Source organism: Photinus pyralis, unplaced genomic scaffold (genome assembly GCF_008802855.1).
Source record: "Photinus pyralis isolate 1611_PpyrPB1 unplaced genomic scaffold, Ppyr1.3 Ppyr1.4_LG8, whole genome shotgun sequence".
NCBI classification, from domain to species: Eukaryota; Metazoa; Arthropoda; class Insecta; order Coleoptera; family Lampyridae; genus Photinus; species Photinus pyralis.
This window is the reverse complement of record NW_022170819.1, coordinates 9,520,520-9,542,793: the sequence shown is the minus strand read 5'-3', so window position 1 is coordinate 9,542,793 and position 22,274 is coordinate 9,520,520. Positions and strand designations below refer to the sequence as shown.

Sequence of the window (22,274 nt, the reverse complement as noted above, 5' to 3'; positions counted from 1 at the left end):
TGCGTATGCGTCTGTCCGAAATCTTTTCAGCCATTCTCTTTATGTCTAAGAATACGGGTACCAAATTTGACATGGGTACAGGCAGACAGACCGACAGATCGCTCCGGATTCCTGATGCTCTAAAGCATGTATTTCCGTCAAAAAGTGGGGCCACTTTTTACCTCAATACTTACTAACATGCGAGTGATAAAAATCAGCTGGTTCCGTGGTACGACCAGACCAGAGCGTCCCCCACTCCCACTATCTCGATTTTTTGTATGCAGCTTAGTAAATGTTTGTATAATAAAATGGTCATATAGTCCTACAAATTTAGTGCTACGTTTTGCTAGTCCTACGCTTGGAAGTTGTTTAACACCTGCGCAAATCATTAGCACCTCTCGAGAATTTCCACAGAGAAAAAACTTTACTGTCTCGTCGAATCCAACCTACTCACAAAGATTCAGCCTATAATCCAATCTTCGGAATCACAAAAATAGACTTGAATCCTATAAGGCTTCTAATTTAACATACAACACGTGGATAAATTGCACGTATCAAACCGCTTTGGATATTACGGAGGTTCTCCAACAAGTCGTAATACCGTGTAATACCGTATAACGAGTTCTCCGTAATGGAGAAAATGCAATGTTATACATTCTTACCACGATGACGTAGCTCTCAATTTAGCGAATCCTAAACCATGCACCAGACTCTGCGGTCAGAACTTGGTCAGCATTACGTAAACTGTAATGCATGGTTTATAATTTCGACTTGTAAAACTTCTCCTTTCCGTAGGTTGTAGATAAGTTTGGCCGTAGTAAATCTAACAATATATCAGAAATAGACCACAAACGTATTCCTTAACGCCCCCAGTTATATGCTGTAAGAAGTAAAACTCGGACCTTTCGGTAAAGACTTCTTTTAAGTTTAATAAATGATATACATGTAAACATTTAACACACACATATAAGAACTATAAAAAAGTTAAGTAAAATTCGTTCGATTATAAGTACGTGAAGTCTTGAAATCACAATTTGAGTAGAGCTTAGAATTTGTGGAGGATACCATCGAGCCATTGGTTAACCTTACCCCACGCATTCTTTATTCCTTGAACTAACCCGTTGCTACCCGTGGTGGGGTATTTCTCGTACGGTGGGTACTGAGCATTACCCTGGTGTGGGTAGCCTTGATATTGAGGGTAACCAGAATATTGGGTGTTTGCAGTGGGATAGTAGCCACCTTGTTGGGTTGGATAGCTAGAGGGTTGGTTAGGCTGAGGATAACTACTGGGATAGTACGATTGCGTGGGATACTGAGGGTAAACGTTATTTTCTGGCACGTATCTGTTCGCGTCGTAATTGTAGCTCCTCACTTCCCGCTTGTACGCTCGGCCTGGTTTGTTGTAATTACCGCCTTGGGTACTATTAAAGTTGTCGTTAAAAAACAAGCTGATTAATTTGCAACTGACCTTTTAGTTTGACTTTGATAAAAATCACCACCACCTTGTTGTTGTCCGTAGTTCCCACCACTACCTTGCGGAATCTGGGAGCTTGGCCGACTTGCTACACCATACCCGCTTGGATAATGGATGTTCTGGCTGGGGTAACCGCCTCCAGTTTGAACAGGATAGTTAGTACCGGACTGATGGCCCGTTTGGTGACCGGGATAATTCGTGCCTGTTTGTTGGCCGGGGTAGTTTGTTCCTGTATGTTGACCGGGATAATTCGTGCCCGTTTGTTGGCCGGGGTAGTTTGTTCCTGTATGTTGACCGGGATAATTAGCGCCCGTTTGTTGGCCGGGATAGTTTGTTCCGGTATGTTGACCGGGATAATTCGCGCCCGTTTGCTGACCGGGATAGTTTGTTCCTGTATGTTGACCGGGATAGTTCGTGCTGCCGGCTGGATAATTCGTACCTCCCGCAGGCGGGTACGGTTGTTTAGTTCCAGGATAGTTCGTACCCCCCGAATGATTGGAACCCGACTGATAGCTTGGAGGGCTAGGTTGACGTCCAGTGTAACTACTTCCGCTGTAATGCCCAGGCGCGGACTGCGTACGGGAGGAATATCCTGGAGGAATAGGGTATGTATTTCCGCCTACCGGATATCCGGGGTTGGAACCGCCGTACTGATTCGCGGTTGAGTAGTTTGGACCTTGTGGAGATCTTCGATATCGTCGTCCTTGCGGGTTGCTAAAATATGAAACTGATTATGCTGATATTCTAGAGAGGTAAACCTACTTTTTGGTTTGATCCCGGTAGAAATCGCCGCTAACCGCTGTGCCAGGTTGTCCAGGATACCGAGTTCCAGGGTACTGACTGCCGGGGTATTGTGCTCCGGGATATTGGGCACCCGGATACTGTGTGCCAGGGTATTGTTGACCGGGGTATTGACCAGCTGGATGATGTGCACCAGGGTATTGTGCACCAGGGTATTGTGCACCGGGATACTGTTGTCCGGGATATTGGCCCGGAAGTGGGTTAGGTAAAGGGTGCTGACCCGGGTATTGCCCCGGATATGCTGCGCCAGGGTACTGTCCCGGAAGTGGGTTCATTGGCGGATGCTGTTGGCCTGGATACTGCCCCGGGTATTGGCCTGGATAATTCGTGCCGATATGCTGTCCTGGATAATTAGTACCGTTGTACTGCCCAGGGAAGCCTGGTTGATTGTATGAAGGCAAATTGGGGTAAATATGGCCCGGTTGATTATATGCAGGGTTGTACGGTGCGCTTGGGTTATATCCTGGATTATAGCTCTGCGCAGCCCGCTTTGTTTTTCCCGTTCCTGAAAAATCCGTTGTATTAAACATCTTATAGTCTACATATTTAAGCAGCGTGCAGAGCTATAATCCAGTTCTTTGACTTAAACCGACTATGTTAAAACGTTTTATTATACGAAATTTGTACACTCTTAAGTTATTAATTCAGCAACTTACACTAAAAGTTAATTAAGTTAATAAATTATGGGACGCATGTAGGTATATTACTGCGTCGGCTTTTGCTTTACGCTATTAAAGATCCTATCCCTCAAATAATTTGCTCCGACTTGCGTCACCGTCTTTGCAACCGTATTTAGAATCGGGTCTAAAAATCCTGGCTGATTGCCTCCACGGGGACCTTGCTGTCCGCCGTACCCCTGATTCTGGTACCCCGGGTGTTGATAGCCATGGTTTTGGTAACCAGGGTATCCTTGGTTGGGATATCCTTGATTGGGGTAGCCTTGGTTGGGATATCCTTGGTTGGGGTAGCCTTGGTTGGGATAACCCTGATTTGGATAACCCTGATTTGGATAACCCTGATTTGGATAACCTTGGTTGGGAAATCCTTGATTGGGGTAACCTTGGTTGGGATAACCCTGATTGGGGTAACCTTGGTTGGGATACCCTTGGTTGGGGTAGCCCTGGTTGGGGTACCCTTGATTAGGGTAGCCCTGATTGGGTTGGCCTTGGTTAGGGTAGCCTTGAGTGGGGTAACCCTGGTTAGGGTAGCCTTGATTAGGATAGCCCTGTGTAGGATAACTTTGCGCTGGGTAACCCTGTGTGGGATAACCTTGATTAGGGTAACTCTGAGTGGGATAACCCCGATTAGAGGATCCTTGGCCACGCGACTGATTTGGGTTGCTTTCAGTTGGTTGTCTTTGGGATGGGTTGCCAGCCGATTGTGTGTAGCCTATTTTGTATGTGTTAGGTCTTTCTGTAGTTACTCGGTGCGATCGTGTAGGAGCGCTAGGAGTTGGATCATGCAGATCAGGATATTTGGATTTTGGTGTGTCTGTCTCTGAAGAAATGGGATTATAGCTCTGCCGTTTACGACGGGGGGCTAATAAGTTCTCTGAAAATTATCTTCGAACTGCACTTGAAAAACTAAAAATCCACTTACCTTTATTAACACATCTTGGTTCGTTATGTTTCACTTGACAGACTTGCGTATCGGGACACACGTAGTTGTCGCAAGTCTTCCCTTTGGGTTTCACCCGCTTACAAGAAGGGAATCTATAAGCGTGTTACATTAGCACACATCTCACGACAAATAAGAATCTTACGTTCCGCAGTGACCTTTTGATTGCAACGTACAAAGATCCTCTTCCATTACACATTCTTCATTGCTCATGCAGCCGATGTCCTCGCATGTTCTACCATATTCTACAGGCAAATTTTAGTAAAATGAGCAAAATAGAGAAATTAATCACTTACTCGAATAAGCACTTTCGACACTTGCAAATGCAAGGAGTGTTGCCAAGGCCAAGAGCAGCCGCATTTTGGAACCTACAACAATGGTCTTATAATGTACTAGGTACTATGTACAATATCTTTATTCTATTATTGTAACTAGATACGTCCTGACGGACCTATCACCGCATTTTAGTCCGTTTGTCAATTTTTTTATTTTTTTGCTTGCTTGTTGTGTCATTGTAGTTGATTTTGTAAAATGCGAAAAAAACGGAAAAGAATTATGATTCGGCTCAAAAAAGCACCAATATATCGATAGTATCTCTTTTTTAGTCAAACTCGGGGTTGGTAAAAATGCTTCGCATTTTAGGACTTCACCAATTCCGCCAAAAACGCTGTATTTTTTACGTTTGAGTCTTCATTCTTTCGGTGTAATATATGTATACCTATTCGGTTTTGGATACTGTGTGCCATCTCGTTTCGTTCCATGCTATGGAGTATAGATGACATACGATTCTGTTTTAATTGTTCACCAACCCTTTGTCATTTACTGACAATAATAAAAAAGTTTTGCGCATGCGCAGTATGACCTTCTGCTTATGCATTTTGTTTGCTTTTATTAGAAACCCACCATACAAATTTGGATTCAATTGCTAGTAAGAAGGTTGCGTTTTACGCATGCGCATTACGATTTTTTGCGCATGCATTTTGTTTGGTTTTATTAGAGGGATCTCACACAAATTTCGTTCAAATTACTCCATGAACAAGAAAGTTGCGTTTTGCGCATGCGCATAGGCTATTGGAAGAGTGCGGGATTACAGGTCACCCGGATGTAGATGACTCCCAATCTTACACTTATATAGGACCGCTGACGCATTAAAACACACAAAGAAGATACATTTCGGGCTTGAGGGGCTGCGCCGCCTCGCCTCTCGCATTTACTCCAATCACCGTCCATTCTAGAACGCGACCAAGCAATATTGGGATCTAACGTAAAAAACGGCATGGTTCTAGCTCCCGTTGTTTCCGAATATACGCCAAAATTGCCATGTATAAGGAATGTTGGGGGGGGGGGGGTGGGAGGGGCGTGCGATCCGGCGCCTCGAAAGCGCAATCGAACTGCGAAACCAATGGACAAAACTGCAACTTGAGACGCCCACCTATTCCCTCGCTACGGCGTGATAACATTACCTCTACACGGGGTGACAGGGGGGGGGGGGAAGAAACCTGAATTTAGATGGTGTCCAGTCTCACTCTTGTATAGGACGGTTGTCACATTGCTCGGCTACGCCTCGCACAATAAAACACACAAAAAAGACAATTTCGGGCTTCGGCAGCTGAGCCGCCTCGCCTCTCGCACGATGCTCGAACGCGAATGAGCGGTATAGCAATCCAAAGTAGAAAAACGGCATGGTTCTATCCCCCGTCGTTTCGGAATAAACGCCAAAGCTGTCATCTATAAGCAATGTGGGGAGTGGGGGCGCAACCCGACGCCTCGGAAGCGCAATCGAACTGCGAAGCCAACGCACAAAACTGCAACTCGATACGACCATCCGTTCTCCCGCTAACTGCGTGTTAACTTTACCTTTATGCGGCGGTGGGAGAAGGGGGAGGGGGGGGGTGGTACGAGCTCAAATCACCGTCGATTCTAGAACGCAACCGATTAATATCGCACTCGCACGTAACAAACGGCATCGTTCTAACCCTCCTCGTTTCCGAATAAACGCCATAGTAAGAGAAAAGTGCAATTTATGAACAATTGGGGGGGGGGGGTGAGAGGGGGCGTTCTGAAACACAGTCGAACTGCGAGACCAACGGACAAAACCACAATTCGATGCGTCTCTCCGTTTTTACCTCTTACAGCAGCCCCCACCCGAGGGGGGGGGGCGACAAAAATTCCTATCCTAGCCTGTTACACGTGCCCGTCCTCGGTAACCCTCTGGGCCGCGGCGGCGTCTCGAAGGCTCTTCCGTTTGCCCTCTGGAGGGTGTTTTATGGGAAAAAAACACGAAAGTGAGGGGAGTGCGTCTTCATGTAAAAAAGTTTTCAGAGAAATTAGCATAGTGATGTCCATGAACCTAGCAGAGCAAGGTCAGCAGAACACAATCAAACATATTGCATAATTAGGTGCTAATGAGGTGCTAATTAAGTGCCCTATCTTCGAATTCAATGCTCCTTTTTTTTAATTATTACATGTTCTGCCAGGTTCATAATTTAAAAAAAGGGGCATTTAATTCGGGAATAGGACACTTAATTAGCACATAATTATACTTAGTTCACTTTTCATTTTTTGGTTTTTTGAGGTAGTGCTCTGCTGAGTTCATATGAACCTGGCAGAACATGTAATAATTAAAAAAAAGGAGCATTGAATTCGGGAATAGGGCACTTAATTAGCACCTAATTATGCAATATGTTTGTTTGTGTTCTGCTGACCTTGCTCTGCTAGGTTAATGGACACAGTGGTAATTTCGCCCCTTTAGGTTCCGAGTACTCGAACATAAAAATTCCAATTGGGAAGAATACAAAACTTTGCTTTTAAGAATTCAGTCAAATTAAGTTCATGCTTTAATTAAGGGAAGCCTTTGAACTTCGAAAGTGAAGAAGCACCGAAATGAAATCAAATTATTACCCACAATATTAAATCTGCGCAAATTTCGTCACGTCCCCCTTTCCGCGTTAGAATCGGAATAGGAATTAATAAAACGGGCGTTAAACAAAGATATGTTAATTACAATGGAGTAGGTAATTCAATTTGCTGTTATGAATTTAAGTTCAGCTTCAGGTGCGGAAACGAATCACCTACACGAGATTATTAATTAAGTATACCGTGACACACGCTGAATAATGCGTCATCAGCCCCCGAGTATATATTCACAAAGTTGGATAATGCATCACCTAAGTATGCAGGAGGGTAATTTACCTCACACCGAGATTTTCTGTAACCTTTTGTTATGTATGAATGCTGATAAACTTCCCCAACTTACTATAAATTAAGACCTGTAGAGCGTGGAAATTGGTACTTTATAAATTTTATTTAACCACCGCCGACGACGAGATGACGTTCGTTACTAACAAACTTCATTTTATTAATATCGCCGTTCACGGTTTTCAGTTATAAATTGTCTCTGTTAAATTTTAGATTGAAAGGCGGCGCACAGAGCGAGAGGGATTTAATGAACGAGTCATTAATTACTCATTAAAATTAATTGGCGGGATTTGTTACATTTATTTAAATTAATTATATTAAGGATGTCTCTAACAAAGTAACTAATACAAACGAAACGTAATTTCTTTAAGCTTTCCCGCTCGAAGCGACTTAACGCGCCCCCACGTTGTACCCTAAGGTTGCCATACGATTGCATAAATATTAACTCCGGGGGAAAATTATGTGCTATACCAGTGTATTGTTTTTTATACTGTAAGATACGGAGTACAACCCCCTAACGAAACGGATAGACAAATAAATCCAACAATTTGGTTAATCCACAAACAAAATTTAATGTAGGTAATGTAATAATCGACAGTATTTGGCATTCACTTTTATTTAAAGGGCTCTTCATGTAACTATAAGCCCTGCGCACTCTTTTAAATGAAACCGACAACCATTTCGTTGGTTCGTGCTCTCGGTGTTTGTCGCGAGCTTTTACGGATGACCAGTACTAATTTTTCGCAAAAATATTTGATAAAGCGCGGAACAATTGTGTAGCGTATGTGGGTCTGAATTGGAGTACGGCCATAATTAAACTCGTATACAAAATTGTGCGATTAACAAGTCAGAAGCAGTAAACGTAACGCATTTTTTCGTGTTAATAGAGTTTGGATAAAGACGATCCGCTATAATGCAGCTTGTACGCATATTCAACTGTTATCATTACAAATGATTCTCATTTGTTACGAGTGCAACGCTACATTTAAACGAACGTATAAAGTTAGTGTAAATATGGCAAATTAACCGACTTAATTTCATTATTTCATTCATTAAATAAAAGTTCATTGTCCGAGAATTTCGATACAGCTAGTTATACGAGGGCGAGTCACAAAAGTTCAACTGTATTCCCCAGAGCCAGTTGTCATTTCTTATTGTCCCGAGCTGAAAAGCGCATTTCTTCAAGGGAGAACCGTACCGTCATACCAAGACAATATCTCCAGGGGTCGTTATCTATAAGTTACTTTAATTTTTTAATTGTTCCTTAATTAAAATGGAAGCGCAAATGTTGGTGCTTTGGGGGTATATCTTTCAAACGAAATCTTTTTGACCATCGGTGTCCAATTTCTTTGATAAAATTTTGTTAGTGGTGTTGCCAGGAATTTGGTTGGGGGGGGGGGGGCTGATATGCGGACGTTGTGTATAGTACAGGAATTTTACCTCAAAAAAAGATGTCACCTAAAAGAAATTAATTCATAAAATTTGACGATTGATGTTGGTTCCTCAGATAGTTTTTTTAACAAGGAACAAGGTCTCCGAAAAACCCAGCTACGGAAAATTTACAGGACCCAATCGAAATATGACAATTTTAGTATGAAAGTTTGAAAAAACGCACTAGTAATTCCAGCTCTCAGAGACGATCTTACCAAATTCCATTCGCATTTTTTTAAATGAAAAAGGTGAGCTTGAAAAAGGAAGTTGGTGTAGCAGTACTTTTGGATAACGGCTGAGCAGAAACGGGGATCGCTTTCAGAATGAGGTGAGTGTTTACGTATTTTGGGAAGAACGGCGGAAGACAGGTGTGCCCAGCCGCACAATCAACAAAATAACGGCTGAAGGTATCATTTTGAAGGTCGGACCCACGCGATCTTTTGCACTGCTTCAGGAATACAAACATACTTCTCTGGCTCTTGGACGGCCTGTTGATAAAACCAAGCATTGTGCCTTTTTTATTTTATTTTGCCTTTATTTTTGAGTGGGCGGGGTTTCGGCCAGGGCTGCTCTACCAACCCAACCCACTATACATTTACATCGAAGCCGGATTCGAACCAGGGACCCTTAGCACCACAGTCCAGCGTTAACTGAACTGCGCCACACGGGCCGGCTGGACAAAAAGCTTGAAGTTTTTATGGATTCCCAAAATGCTTAACTGTTTTGAGTTTCTTCTTCTTAATACAATCTAAAATATAGTGTAAGAGACTCATAAAAGAGGAGAACCAACAATAGTAAAAACTGGATATACTGCCTCCTTGATTAGGACGGCAGACGAAACGTACGATATACATTATACAGCAATTGTTCTGCGCACATGCCGGGAACCAGGGGAATCCCACGACGAGGCTGGGCGGAAAGGTAGCGTGATCACGAGTACAGGTAGTAATCATTTTATTCTTTCTGGTACTAACCATTAATCTTCCAATTTCGGGTCATACTTTGTTACTATTTACATTCCAAGGTTTCGTTTTGAGCATCGGTACTGAATCATGTTTGTTTGTTAGACTGTACATCTGAAAGTGCGTTATCAGTGTGATATCGGCTGTACGATTCAATTTTTTCCGTCAGACAGTTCCGATTCTTCGCTATATATGTTGCTCCCTCATCTTATGCCCGCTACCGGATTGTGCGTAAGCGATACCAAACAGGGGAACTCATATTAAATTTTTTTTTTGTTTCGTATGTAACTCTGGATGTGAGATAATCGACTGTAACATGAATATTGCTTCCATTTTCACTTGTATCTTTCGTGTTAAACTAATTGCAGTCGGGGCTGGAGTAGAATAGAGTATATTGCTAATTTCGTGTTGTCTTCAAGAAACGTACACGTTCATTTCTTTTATTTTGATGTAGGATATCTAGATTAATGTTAATGATGTAATTATGATAAATTTTTTTGAAAATTTTTTTTGCATTAGGGTACTAACATGTTACACCACCGAAAAGACAAAAAAAATCTCTATTAAATGAGCCTAATAAAAAGGTGCACTGCCATTTAAAAAAATTCAATTGTTTTTCGTTACTCATTTGTTTTCTGAAATAAAAACAACTGAATGATGCCTTATTATGGGTAATAAAATGTTAAACAACTTTCATATAGAAAAATGTACACATTCGATATTTACCGAGGGAATAATGGGCACCCTGTATATACTCGTAAAGGCTGTGGGATGGCGAATGAACAGTTGATCCGACACGGAAAAGTGGCGTGGGCGCAAGTGGAAGGACTCCCAAAATACTGCTCAATATGTTAGACAGCAGCAGAGAGTAGAAGTCTAGACCCGTCCACTCGTGACGGTGAGAAGCCCTCACAGCCCACAGGATGTGGGGACATAGTTTAAAGCAAAGCAAGTGTGTAGTTAGGACGCATGTTGCACTGCCGACCTCTTCCGTTCACTCCTCTAAAAGGACTTTACTGCCAGAAACACGTATGGGGATCGAGGATCCATCGGCTCAAAAGGTTTGGAACTTCTCAATTTTTGGAAGACGTTGCATTTAAAATACGAAATTTGGCATTGGTGACTGTTACATGACACTGTAAAAAATAAAAAGCGAATTTCGATTTTTTCTCCGCAAGAATTTGGAATTTACTTCCTGAGCAGAGTTGGATCCGGCAAAAAAACGGAAATTGTACCTCGTATGGTTTCCGGGCCTCCACATACATTGAATTGATAAAATAGTAATTTTGATTATGACAATTATATACAAAATATATGCGACTGTATCAATAAATATCAAGGGTCAATCGAATGTGGACATGGGATATGTTAAATTAAATCTTTACACAGTTATCCACTCGTAATGAAAATTGAATTATTCGATTGGCTATTAACGGTAATTATTTTACATTTAGATAAACAGATTAATTAATCCCCTTTCGCTTGCGGAACCTTTATTGCAGCTTGCCTGCTTACTTATAGTGAAACTCTCAGACACCATAATGCGATCATACATTTCTACACCTTTTTAAAGTGTATTTCAGATAGTCCAGTCAATTTGTACTTTCTGATTACAAAAGGTCAGGTAGAAGATTTTATTTTTCCGACTTGTTTAAATAATAATAATAATAATAATAAACCTTGACAGCACTACTAGCTCACAAAATACTGCAATATCTCCACCAAAAACCCAAGCAACCACACAAATACAACCTCAAGAACAAAGAAACACCACAAATACAAGTAACGAAACTTGCACTACAAAGACAGGTCCACCCAATAAAGTTACACGTCCTAGCACAATTAAAAAACACAAAACTCCTTCTTCACATAAACACACCACGTTATCACAACCCACTCGTATTCAACCGAAACGCGAAAACCTTAACAGAACTACACGCTCACAACATACTGTAATATCTCCACCAAAAATCCAAGCAACCACACAAATACAACGTCAAGAACAAAGAAACACCATAAATACAAGTAACGCAACATGCACTACAAAGACAGGTCCACCGAATAAAGTTACACGCCCTAGCACACTTAAAAAACACATAACTCCTTCTTCACAGAAACACACCACATTGTCACAACCCACTCGTATACAACCGAAGCGCAAAAACCTTAACAGCACCACAGGCTCACAAAATACTGCAATATCTCCACCAAAAACCCAAACAACCTCACAAATACGACCTCAGGAACAAAGAAACACCATAAATACAATTAAAAAACACAAAACTCCTTCTTCACATAAACACACCACGTTATCACAACCCACTCGTATTCAACCCCAACGCAAAGCCAAAGAAACACTTACACAATAAACTCTATTTAATAAAATTACAGGAATTATTATAATGATATTTTTGTTTTGTTTTCTTCTTTCCTGATAGCGTTGACTATTGGGGCCATTAATAGCTATGTTGGTAAGTATGAATTACATACTATCTCTAGATTTCCAATGTGAGTGTGTGAATATTTATTTTATTTTTTATTTTTCTTTAGAACCCTACATAACTTCACCAGACACAGACACAGACACTAATCGTTACTTGATTTTAATCCGTGCGATTAGTTAACCAGGCTAGACCTGAGTTCTCACAAGAAACACCGACCATAATAATAATAATAATAATAATAATGCTTTATTTGCCCAACAGGAACACCCAATTACAGGACAAAGGCGAAAAAAAACATAAAGAAAAGTTATTAATCTTAGATTAGTAATAAACGCTAAAAGTGAGAACAAAAAAATAAAGATAAAAAAAAAATACTCAGCAGAAACAAATAATATAAAAAAAAAACAAACAAATGATTTGAAAATAAAGTACCTACGCAAAGATATTAGGAATTATTTAGACGCTATTTCAAGAATATAGTTCTTACTACAGGTAAATATATCACATTCATTACTAATTTTATTAAATGTGTCACACATGAAATGTATTGGGGATCTTAATAAAGTGTATGATTTCACTCTAGGACAGAAGAACGTAATATTGTTTCGGGATTGCTGTCGAGGCACATGAAACTTTAACTGCTGAATCAATTCTGGACAATCCACTAAGTTGTCACACAAATTATATAGGAATGCCATTGCTGTACACCTCCTTCGCGCAGATAGGCTTTCGAATCCAGCGTATTCCAGAAGTACACCATATTTAACATTCCTTTCAGGGTAAACGCCTTCCGCTTTTAAATACCAGTACTTCAAAAACTTTCTTTGTACTCTTTCAATAGACGAGATGTACGTGTCGTAACAAGGATTCCAGATCAAAGACCCATACTCCAATTTGGATCTGACGTATGAATAATAAAGTTGCCTTAATGCTTTCAGAGATGAAAAATCTTGACAGTTTCTAACAATAAAACCGTAGGCTTTTACACTCTCTCTAACTATGTGATGAATGTGGTCATTGAACGTCAGTTTAAATGGTAAAATGGTAAATGGTAAAGAGAGAAAAATTCAAGTTTACCAATTCGACTGACGTCGGGAGAAATTTCTGTGGTCAAAAATCTGCAAAAAATATATTTCTTGAAGACGTCCCAATCGCCTTTTGTGAGTACCCTTTCCAGAAAATCCGCTTTTGAGATATAAGTAACTATAAGCGATCACAATAATGGGTCGAGGAGGAAGACTATGATTGGTAAAAGGTCCTTTCGTTGGGTTCATTCTTTAGAATACCATGAAGGATAAAACAAGTCCCCCCCTCAACCTCCCCCCTTTTGATAAGGGGTTAAAAAACAGTTACTTTTTTCCTTTTTAATTAGAATACCATGGAAGATAATACCCCCCACCCCGTCGGTCACCCAGTGATGTTGAAACGGAGTCGCGCAGGAAGGTTATAGTTTGTAGAAACCAATTCATTTCGATGAGACCTTTCATTAAAATACCATGAAGGATTGGACGTGTATTTACCCCCAAAATTTTGACATGCCATCACTAGATGCATGTAGATACACAATCTGAGACAAATTAGTGGTCCCACTATGTGTTTTATTTAACACTGGAGTCATCTGGATCGTGTTCTTGTTCAACACTATAATAGCGCGAGTTCATAACAAATAGGTTGCTAACATACCTGCCATCCTTGTCCTTATATTAATTCCCATCCAGTCTTTACATCTTACTAACACATATTTGCAACTTTAGGTCATGCACACACGTAATAAAAATCATTACTTTCACTGTCCAAATTAGACAAACAAACTCATTAATAGCTCGCGGATGAACTGTATTTGCAATAGCACCTTACTGTCTTCATCGCCGTAATTCACAGAAAATGAGACGCTAACGTTTGTAACGTTGGTAATACAGAAAACGCATGTATCTAATCCAAAACGTATATACATAGAAGATCCTCGTGAGGAGGTGAGATTTATACATAAAAGATACATACAATGTGTGTGCCTAAACATCCATATCACATCCAAAATGTATATTTATAGAATATCCATACTGGACATAAAATACATATGTCTATAATGAATATACATAGTATACATATACATAAGATGGACAGGATACTCCCTGTACATTATGGATTTAAAATGTATATACATTATTTATCGAATGCTATGTGGGATATTAGGGGGTCAAATAAAATATCAAATTGAAGGTACTTTTTATACTACCTAAGTATTACGGTTGGTGAGTTATTTTAAAAAAACCGAAAAAAGTCAGAAATTTCTCCCGACGCGACGTCAGTGGGCATTGGCAAACTTGGATTTTTCTCTCTCGTTACTATTTAAACAAGCTTGAAAAATAAAATCTTCAACCGCGGACCTTTTGTAACCATTTAGCATTTTTCCGTATAATTTGACTGGACTAAGAATCCATCACATGTAATTCAGATTAGTCAATTAAATTTCACCAAATATTAATTGTAATTCAGAGTAGTTAATTGTATTTTAGAAAATGTTAAATGTGATTCAGAGTAGTATACTGAATTTCAGAAACCATGAAATGTAACTCAGATTAATCAATTTAATTTCAGAAAACATTGATTGTAATTTAGATTAATCAATTGGATTTCAGAAAATGTTAGTTGTAATTAAGAAACTCACATCACATGTAATTCAGAACAGCAATTTCAATTTCGGAAAGTGTAAAATGTAATTCAGTAATTTAGATTGTAATTCAGATCAGATCAGAACAGAACACCTTACCTTGACGTTAACAAAATCACATTCCGAGATAATTTAACTTTTAAAGGAAGTAACGAATTCTGAATTACAAATGACTTTGAAAAACTATTTACACTATATCTATTGACTAATTGACTAATTTGAATTACATGTGATGATTTCTCAAATTCAATTTACTATTCTGAAGTGTGGAGTTCAGGCCATTTTATCCCTCTAATACCAGTTCGCGTTTCCGTAACCAATTGTTAGTGAGTCTACCACTCATCGGTTTGAGTGTTGTAGATCGAAAGTGACTCGATCTGATAATAGATCTTAACTGAAAAATGTAACATACAAAAGTGAGATGTAAAACATCTAGAAAGTTTGAGTCTAGGAGAAAGTGAGCGATAAATTACCCCTAAGACTCATTACGGCACTTTTGAACGTAATCACCTCTCTCTGCCCTTGGTCTGAAATGATACGCGTGTTAATGTGACCGCACTGAAGATGTTTTCAAACCTTGACGTGGTCACGTAACAAAATTTACATTGTAATTATCAAAAAAGACGGTAAAGTATTCGTACAAATCAAATCCTTTACTATTTTGCCTAATTGATGGTGTAACAAGGCGTAATTACTTCCTTCCTAATTTTCGGTCACGCCAAATTAAGTAGCGAATTTTGCGTTTCATTGTGAAGACTGTTCCCAATACTATATTTATGTGTGTCAGGATGAATCTGGAGGTTATCGCTTAAATTCTACGAACTATATGTTTTGCTTATGTTACTATTATGATGTAGCAATTAAAATCAGGCGCAATAAGATCATTTCCTGATATCGAGATGGGAAAAATACGTTCGCGATGCTCTAAATAAATCCCCTCGTCTTGCTTCTGATTGGCGAGAACTAGGATCGCTTGTAAAGGGAGAATATTTAATTAGAAAGTTTCCTATCGACTGGGCATCCTTTGTGGAGTTACCTCAAATCCTAAGATTTTGATGAAAAGGAGAATTTCTCGCAAGTATCAATTGATTTTGGATCTGTGGATTATCGTGCTTAATTAAAACCGCACCGGTTTCTACTCGCTTATGCAAAGGGTCCACGAGAGTCGCACTTGGAGGGATGGTAAAAGTTCTCCCTTCATCTTATATGGACTACTTACTCCGTTTTTAAGATTCCGGCACGATAGCAAATATTTGAAGGGCAAGATAACTTTGTTCGTTTTTCATTGTGGATGACACTGACGCAGAAACTCACAAAAGCAAATGGTCGAGATTAATGTTGAAAGGAAAACCGTGTCTTCAGAAAATTTTAAGTTAATGTTGTAAACTTTCCTAAGTTCTTTTCAATTTCGCACACTAGAGCATTTCTCTGTATTTGTCGAAAATTAATAATCCTTATAAATTCCGATGACGAACATTTTCAAGGAGAACAATAATTATTATGTAACCCAAAACAACGCTAACCTGACCTTTCCTTCGCCAATGCATTCAATAATATGCAATAAATTTACATTAATTAGTTACTAAAGTCGCAATTAAAACGTACTTACTTTCTACTAACACGGGGCTTCGTTTCACGCGAAATATCTCTACAATGGCTGCTAAACACTTAACTTTTGACCGTAAATTATCTATCGGTCCGTTTTTATGAAGTAAAGGCAATAACGCGATAGCCTTCTAAGAATTACGCAAGCAGATTAAAGCTCGCTCATCACAAATTCCCTCCAAAAGCGAAAAAAAAGGTAACGCGGACCCGCGCAATCAAACACTAAACCCCCATCCTCCGGCTTATCGTAATTGGATGATATCCTTTGACTTATACAGAAAACGATTTTGTAATCGAAACTAGATATTACTTACTGTGTAACTGGATGACACAACAGTAGCGCTGAAGATCGTCAACACCAATACGCCGAACGTGCCGAAACCACGCAACCTTTTCAAGATTCTAATTAGGTAGTAGTGAGGCTTCCTCTCGCGATACCTTCAAAACGACATGAGATCACACAGGCAATTGTTTAATAAAAGTATTTACGAAAAAAAAACACTAACTTAATCTCTGCGATTATGTAATTGGAAATAATTTACGAGGAAACTTTGGGCGTTTTTAATTTAAAAATTGCGTATCTTTTCGTAAACACTAATTAGATCCTTAGATTTGGGCCACGGTTACTGCTTACATGACTTGCAGTTAGGATTAACACGTGTTCCCTTAATACCACACAGAACACTTTGTAATACAATTTCGGAGCTTGATGGCCGGTGGATGACAGCTTCCATAGAGAACGCCACATTTAGTTCCATTGGATTGTCAAAAAGCAAGATCAAAACTTTCCTTGGTTTTTCGATTTTTTTGGACCATACACCAATCATACCTATACCTGGATAAGTAATAACTAATTTCATTAGGTTGTTGAGTAGGCACTTTTCCAATTTGTAAAAAAAATCAAAACTCCCCACCAGGTGGCGGATCTTTAAAAGGATTTTGACCTCAGTGGACATGGCAATAATCATTGAAAAATAAATTCTGAACTTTGGAAAAAAAAAACCTTTCAAGACTATGATAAATGATAACAAACCTGCAAAATAGCAGGTTTGTAATTATTTATCATTTTAAAGAATAATTATTCTTTAATTTTTATTACAGATACAAAAATTAAAAATATCTTTACTATTCTGATTAATTACCACAAATGCATACAACATTATTTTTCTACATATTTTTAATCACTATGGAGCTGAGGTGATTCATTTTCTAGGGAAAAAGGAACATGCATATCTGAGCAATCACACACACACAAATGTCAAATGTCAGAGTTGATTAATGATTAGTATAGAGTTACAATCTACTCGGCGTATTTAAGTTGGAATAGTCTAACTACGCCATCCACCGTTTCATATATTTTTACACAAACTTCATTTCCGTGAATCCTTGATTGTTTGATAAGTTTCTTCATGTAGCTTTAAATTTTTTAAGTCACCGGTTAAAGTTTGCCCCATTTGAGGTCCCGAACATGAGGTAGAGTAGACGAAGAGTTAGTGTGCGTTTACTATGAACGTATACGTAAATATTTCATAAACCGTAACTCGTACATATTCGTATCGTGTCCGTAAATTTACTTCGCTGTTTACAATAAACCAAAGATCATACTACAAGTAGTATGATATTTGACCGTACGTAACTTTGAAACATTTTCAACCTTTGCGACTATGCGCAAGACTTACATATCGCTTACATATACGTACGTAAAAATTACGTTCATTGTAAACACCTTCGTATGTTTCTATACAGTTCAACTTTGCGAAATTTTTACGTTTTATGTATTTCTTACGTATACGTTCATTGTAAACGCACACTTAGTGTCGCCATCTCTGTCCAGTTTTTTAGCAATAGAATTTCGTTAAATTTATCTAGCAGTTCAATTTTAGTCAACATCCGGTAAAGCGAAAATTCTAACTTAGCCCATCATGCCCCCGTTCGCAGTTACGGAGTACTCCTTGGAATAAATTTTCTTTCTCAAACCGACCTCCATTTCAACATGAAAATCTTAGCAGTGCCCTTGTTCCCTGAGTTAGTTCCGTTTCTCAGGAATGGATTACTTGTTCCGTTATCACACCGTCAACCGACGTCGAAGGAACCGAATGATTAGAATTTTTCAGGTCGACCATTCGAAAACTTCATTGAGTATAACATCAAACGCCGATTAAGCAACGATACCGTCCCCCAAATCCCCGAATACAAGGTCTTGTGAACGAGGAAATAGATCGTATGCTAGCCGAAAATATCATGTTCGAAAGAAAGATGGCAAGATGCGTTTCTGTATTGATTTGCGAAAAGTCACTATTAAAGAAGCCTATCCGTTTCCGTTCATAAATGAGATTTTAGACCTCATTCTCCAACCCCGCCATATCTCCAGCATTGAACTGGAACAAGAGCATTGGCAGACATCGTCTTCGTTAGGCAAATCAATCCCGAAAAATGTCAATTGGCCGTCCCATTACAGATAATGGGGTCGCAATTTCAAAAAGATCCTCGCCGAACTTGGAATAATCCACCGTTCCATATCACCCTATCCTCTGCAAGCCAATTCCGTAGAACGTGCCAACCGAAGTTTGAAAACCACGATCGCTCAATTTTGTGAAGAAAATGGTCACAGTGGGGATGCCATGCTCTACCGGATTTTTGCCCATGAACGTCCCCTGTCGAATAGTTTTCTCCGTCGACAAGAGTCTCCGAATCCCGATACTTCTACCGACATGACCGTGGAAATTTTAGAACACCGTACCCATCTAGATAATCTTCAGTTACTTGCTAAGAATATAGGCCGAGCGTTTTCCAGCAGGCGCACCATTTCAACCGAGAATGGAAACCGCACGTGGCCTTCCGAAAAGATCACCCTTTGTCTAAAATTGCCATGGGATATGCCGCGAAGTTGGCTCCGAAGTATTTCGGTCCGTATGCGATCCACAAAGTGAAATCCCCGATAGTAAGTATCACTCATCCGTCCGAACGAACGAAGATCCCAAGAGTCCACGTCCAGGATTTAAAGCCGTATCGATGAGGAGCAGGTATAAATTTGACGACCGTATCCCGCAAGTAAACTTCCGTCCTGCTTTATCCGTCCAGGAGTTTTGTTTGTATTAGGATATGCCGAAGAAAGGGGGGTGTGTAACAAAGTTATCCGTAGTTATGACCACACAGTATATTTGTGATGTCGACCAGCTTTGCTGAACACTCGGTAGCTAGAAGCGTTTTAAGTTGGGCGCTTCGTTACTAAGAAATCTTATTAAGTTTTAGGTCCGTTAATTACCGATTAATCGATTTCAGTTTTCTAATGGTATACGAAAATCCAGGAGTGACAACGGAAAACTCGTGCAGTTTAAGGACAATATCAACATGATAACAGATTGACCCGTTTGGATTCACATTCCAAGGAACAAAAGGGCATTGCTTGACTGCCGAATTTAGAGATTTCATTCCGACTATTTAGATAAGTGTAATTAACTGTAATGTTGAATTGGGGGGGGGGGGGGGGTTCTAATTGGACGTTTAATTTGCTAAGAGTTTTGAATATTGGGGAGTATTTTTGTTTTCCTGAGAATACGCTATTCAATTTTGGGGACTATTCAATTCATCTAACATTTGTCACATTTCGACCGGTGAAATGTCGAGATTTCAAATTATTGAGCCAATGGGAACGAATTATAGTGATAATTTCACGTGTGGTATTTCAGCGATAATTTCACGTGTGGTATTTCAGCGACAATTCAACTCATGTATAAAAAATCGCATAAGCCGCAGTGAAATTGTCACTTTGACAGCGGCAAAAGTTACCTGCAACTTTTCCAGCGACAAATGCACTAGTGGTTTTTTCACTTATAATTGCACAAGAGGTTTGTATTTTAGCGAGTAAATTTGGGTTGTTTAGGTAATGAAAATCTGTTGCCTAGCAATTAGACGAGAAAAACTGTCAACTAATAAAAATGCGACACCGAAGGTGGAGCATTTTTAGGTTGACAGTTTTTAGAGTTCAATTGCTAAAAGGCAACAGATTTGAATTGCAACAACACCAATTTACTCGGTTTAAATACAAACCTCGAGTGTAATTCGGCAGGACAATTTAACGAACAAGAAATTCACCAAACTAATCAATTATTGACAGACGTCAAACTATTCATATGGGTAAGGATAATGCGATTATTGGTTCGAAAATGAATAAGTGAAAAAACCACTAGTGCATTTGTCGCTGGAAAAGTTGCAGGTAACTTTTGCCGCTGTCAAAGTGACAATTTCACTGCGGCTTATGCGATTTTTTATACATGAGTTGAATTGTCACTATTCATTTTCGAACCAATTATCGCATTATCCTTTCCCATATGACTAGCTTGACGTCTGTCAATAATTGATTAGCTTGGTGAATTTCTTGTTCGTTAAATTGTCCTGCCGAATTACACTCGAGGTTTGTATTTAAACCGAGTAAATTTGGGTTGTTGCAACTCAAATCTGTTTCCTTTTAGCAATTCAACTCGAAAAACTGTCAACCTAAAAATGCTCCACCTGCGGTGTCGCATTTTTATTAGTTGACAGTTTTTCTCGTCTAATTGCTAGGCAACAGATTTTCATTACCTAAACACCCCAAATTTACTCGGTAAAATACAACCCTCTTGTGCAATTATAAGTGATAATTTCACGTGTGGTATTTCAGCGACAATTCAATGCGATTATTCAATGACATTTGTCAAACTTCCACCAGTGAAATGTCGCGAAATTTTGTCGTATTAACCGGAACATTCTTCTTAGTTTGTTAATCAATTTCGACAAGCGACATCACCACATCTTTTAATTTAATCACTCATAACGAATTAGCTTGGAGCACAAAAGTTCGAATAGAATCAATAGCAAAATAAAAAGCAACTTCCGTAATTTATTTTGACGTTTATTGTTGTCATGGAAATACATTCGCGTGGGTAATTATGCTTAATTTTTCTTTTGATTCATTGAATAGTCCTCCGAATACCATTCGTAGTCGAAGTATTTGTAGATTATTTTTGAGCTGCTGCTCCACTCATGCTAGTTACGCTTTTTAATAACCACTCGCGAGTGGTATTTCAGCGTAACTAGCATGAGTGGAGCAGCACCTCAAAAATATTCGACAATACTTCGACTACTTATGGTATTATATATCACAATTTTATTTTGATATTAGATAACTAGAATAAATCAGTACTTCTTTCGTAATTTTGATTTCACTGTTATTTCCCTTGTATCTTCCCAGTTTTACACAAGGAAAGTAAATTATTTAAGGAAGCTGGGTGGCGCTCAACCCTATGGTAAGTGCAACGAGGTATCCTAAACAAATTGACCGCTATAGAAGATCTCAAGCTTTTAACTGTTTCCAACCCTGGTTGGCCGTTTACGTGGCGGGTTTTGAGTTAAAGCAACACCAATCCAATCTTACCGTTTTAACTTTTTATGTACTATTTTTTTATTTTATTTATTATCCCTCTCTTGTTCTGGGCCCTCAACAGGCTTGCACCCAATTACAGAGTGACCCGCATAATGCTTTTTAGAGGTGCCTCTGCAGAAGGTTTATTAAAGACCAACAATGCAAAGCAATAAACAAGACGTTAGGTTGTCTTTCTTTGTTTTGGTCACATTAAATATATGTTTTCTTATGTTTTCCATGCTAAGTAGTTTCCTAATTAAAAACCAAATAATAATTAGTAATGTGATAAAGGCCGCATAATTTTCGTTTCGTATCACTATTTATTTTAGATATACCGATTTTATTAGAAACTACGCTTATTTTTAGTGTATAATACATTGATGAAAAGAAAATAGCTATTTGTGTATTAAGAGCGCAAAATGATATATTGTCGATTAGGAGCGCGGTAATCTCTTGAAATCGACAATCAACTTGTGCTCGAAATACAGACAAGATTTTTTCTACAATCGAGCAGTTCACATATTTCCAAAAATTTAAATGTTTCACTCAAATTATAGATTATTTTAATCTTATGCCCAAATGAAAGATGTCATTTACTCGTTGTCATCATTGGATACTCTGAGCAATGCATATTTGATTTATAGTTAATAATTAGGAGAGCGAGCGTTTTTTTTTATTTTGTTGCTTATAA

General features: G+C 39.1%; 1 protein-coding gene across 3 annotated transcripts; it reads right to left on the bottom strand.

Annotated features, from left to right (window-relative positions):
• Window positions 1-882: 882 nt before the first annotated feature.
• Window positions 883-16,582, bottom strand: LOC116177876 (calcium-binding protein P-like). 3 transcript variants are annotated; one of them, XM_031497033.1, is made up of 7 exons: window positions 16,497-16,582; window positions 4,168-4,239; window positions 4,017-4,116; window positions 3,854-3,966; window positions 2,216-2,759; window positions 1,448-2,167; window positions 883-1,400 (listed from the first exon to the last, which is right to left on the bottom strand). In XM_031497033.1, exons 2-7 carry the CDS (start codon window positions 4,229-4,231, stop codon window positions 1,025-1,027), a joined length of 1,917 nt encoding a protein of 638 aa, XP_031352893.1. In that variant the 5' UTR covers window positions 4,232-4,239; window positions 16,497-16,582; the 3' UTR covers window positions 883-1,024. The 3 variants fall into 3 exon arrangements, with proteins under 3 accessions (XP_031352893.1, XP_031352891.1, XP_031352892.1); XM_031497031.1 differs by lacking the exon at window positions 16,497-16,582 and adding an exon at window positions 16,187-16,416 and having other exon boundaries at window positions 2,216-2,597; XM_031497032.1 differs by lacking the exon at window positions 16,497-16,582 and adding an exon at window positions 16,187-16,313.
• Window positions 16,583-22,274: the final 5,692 nt, after the last annotated feature.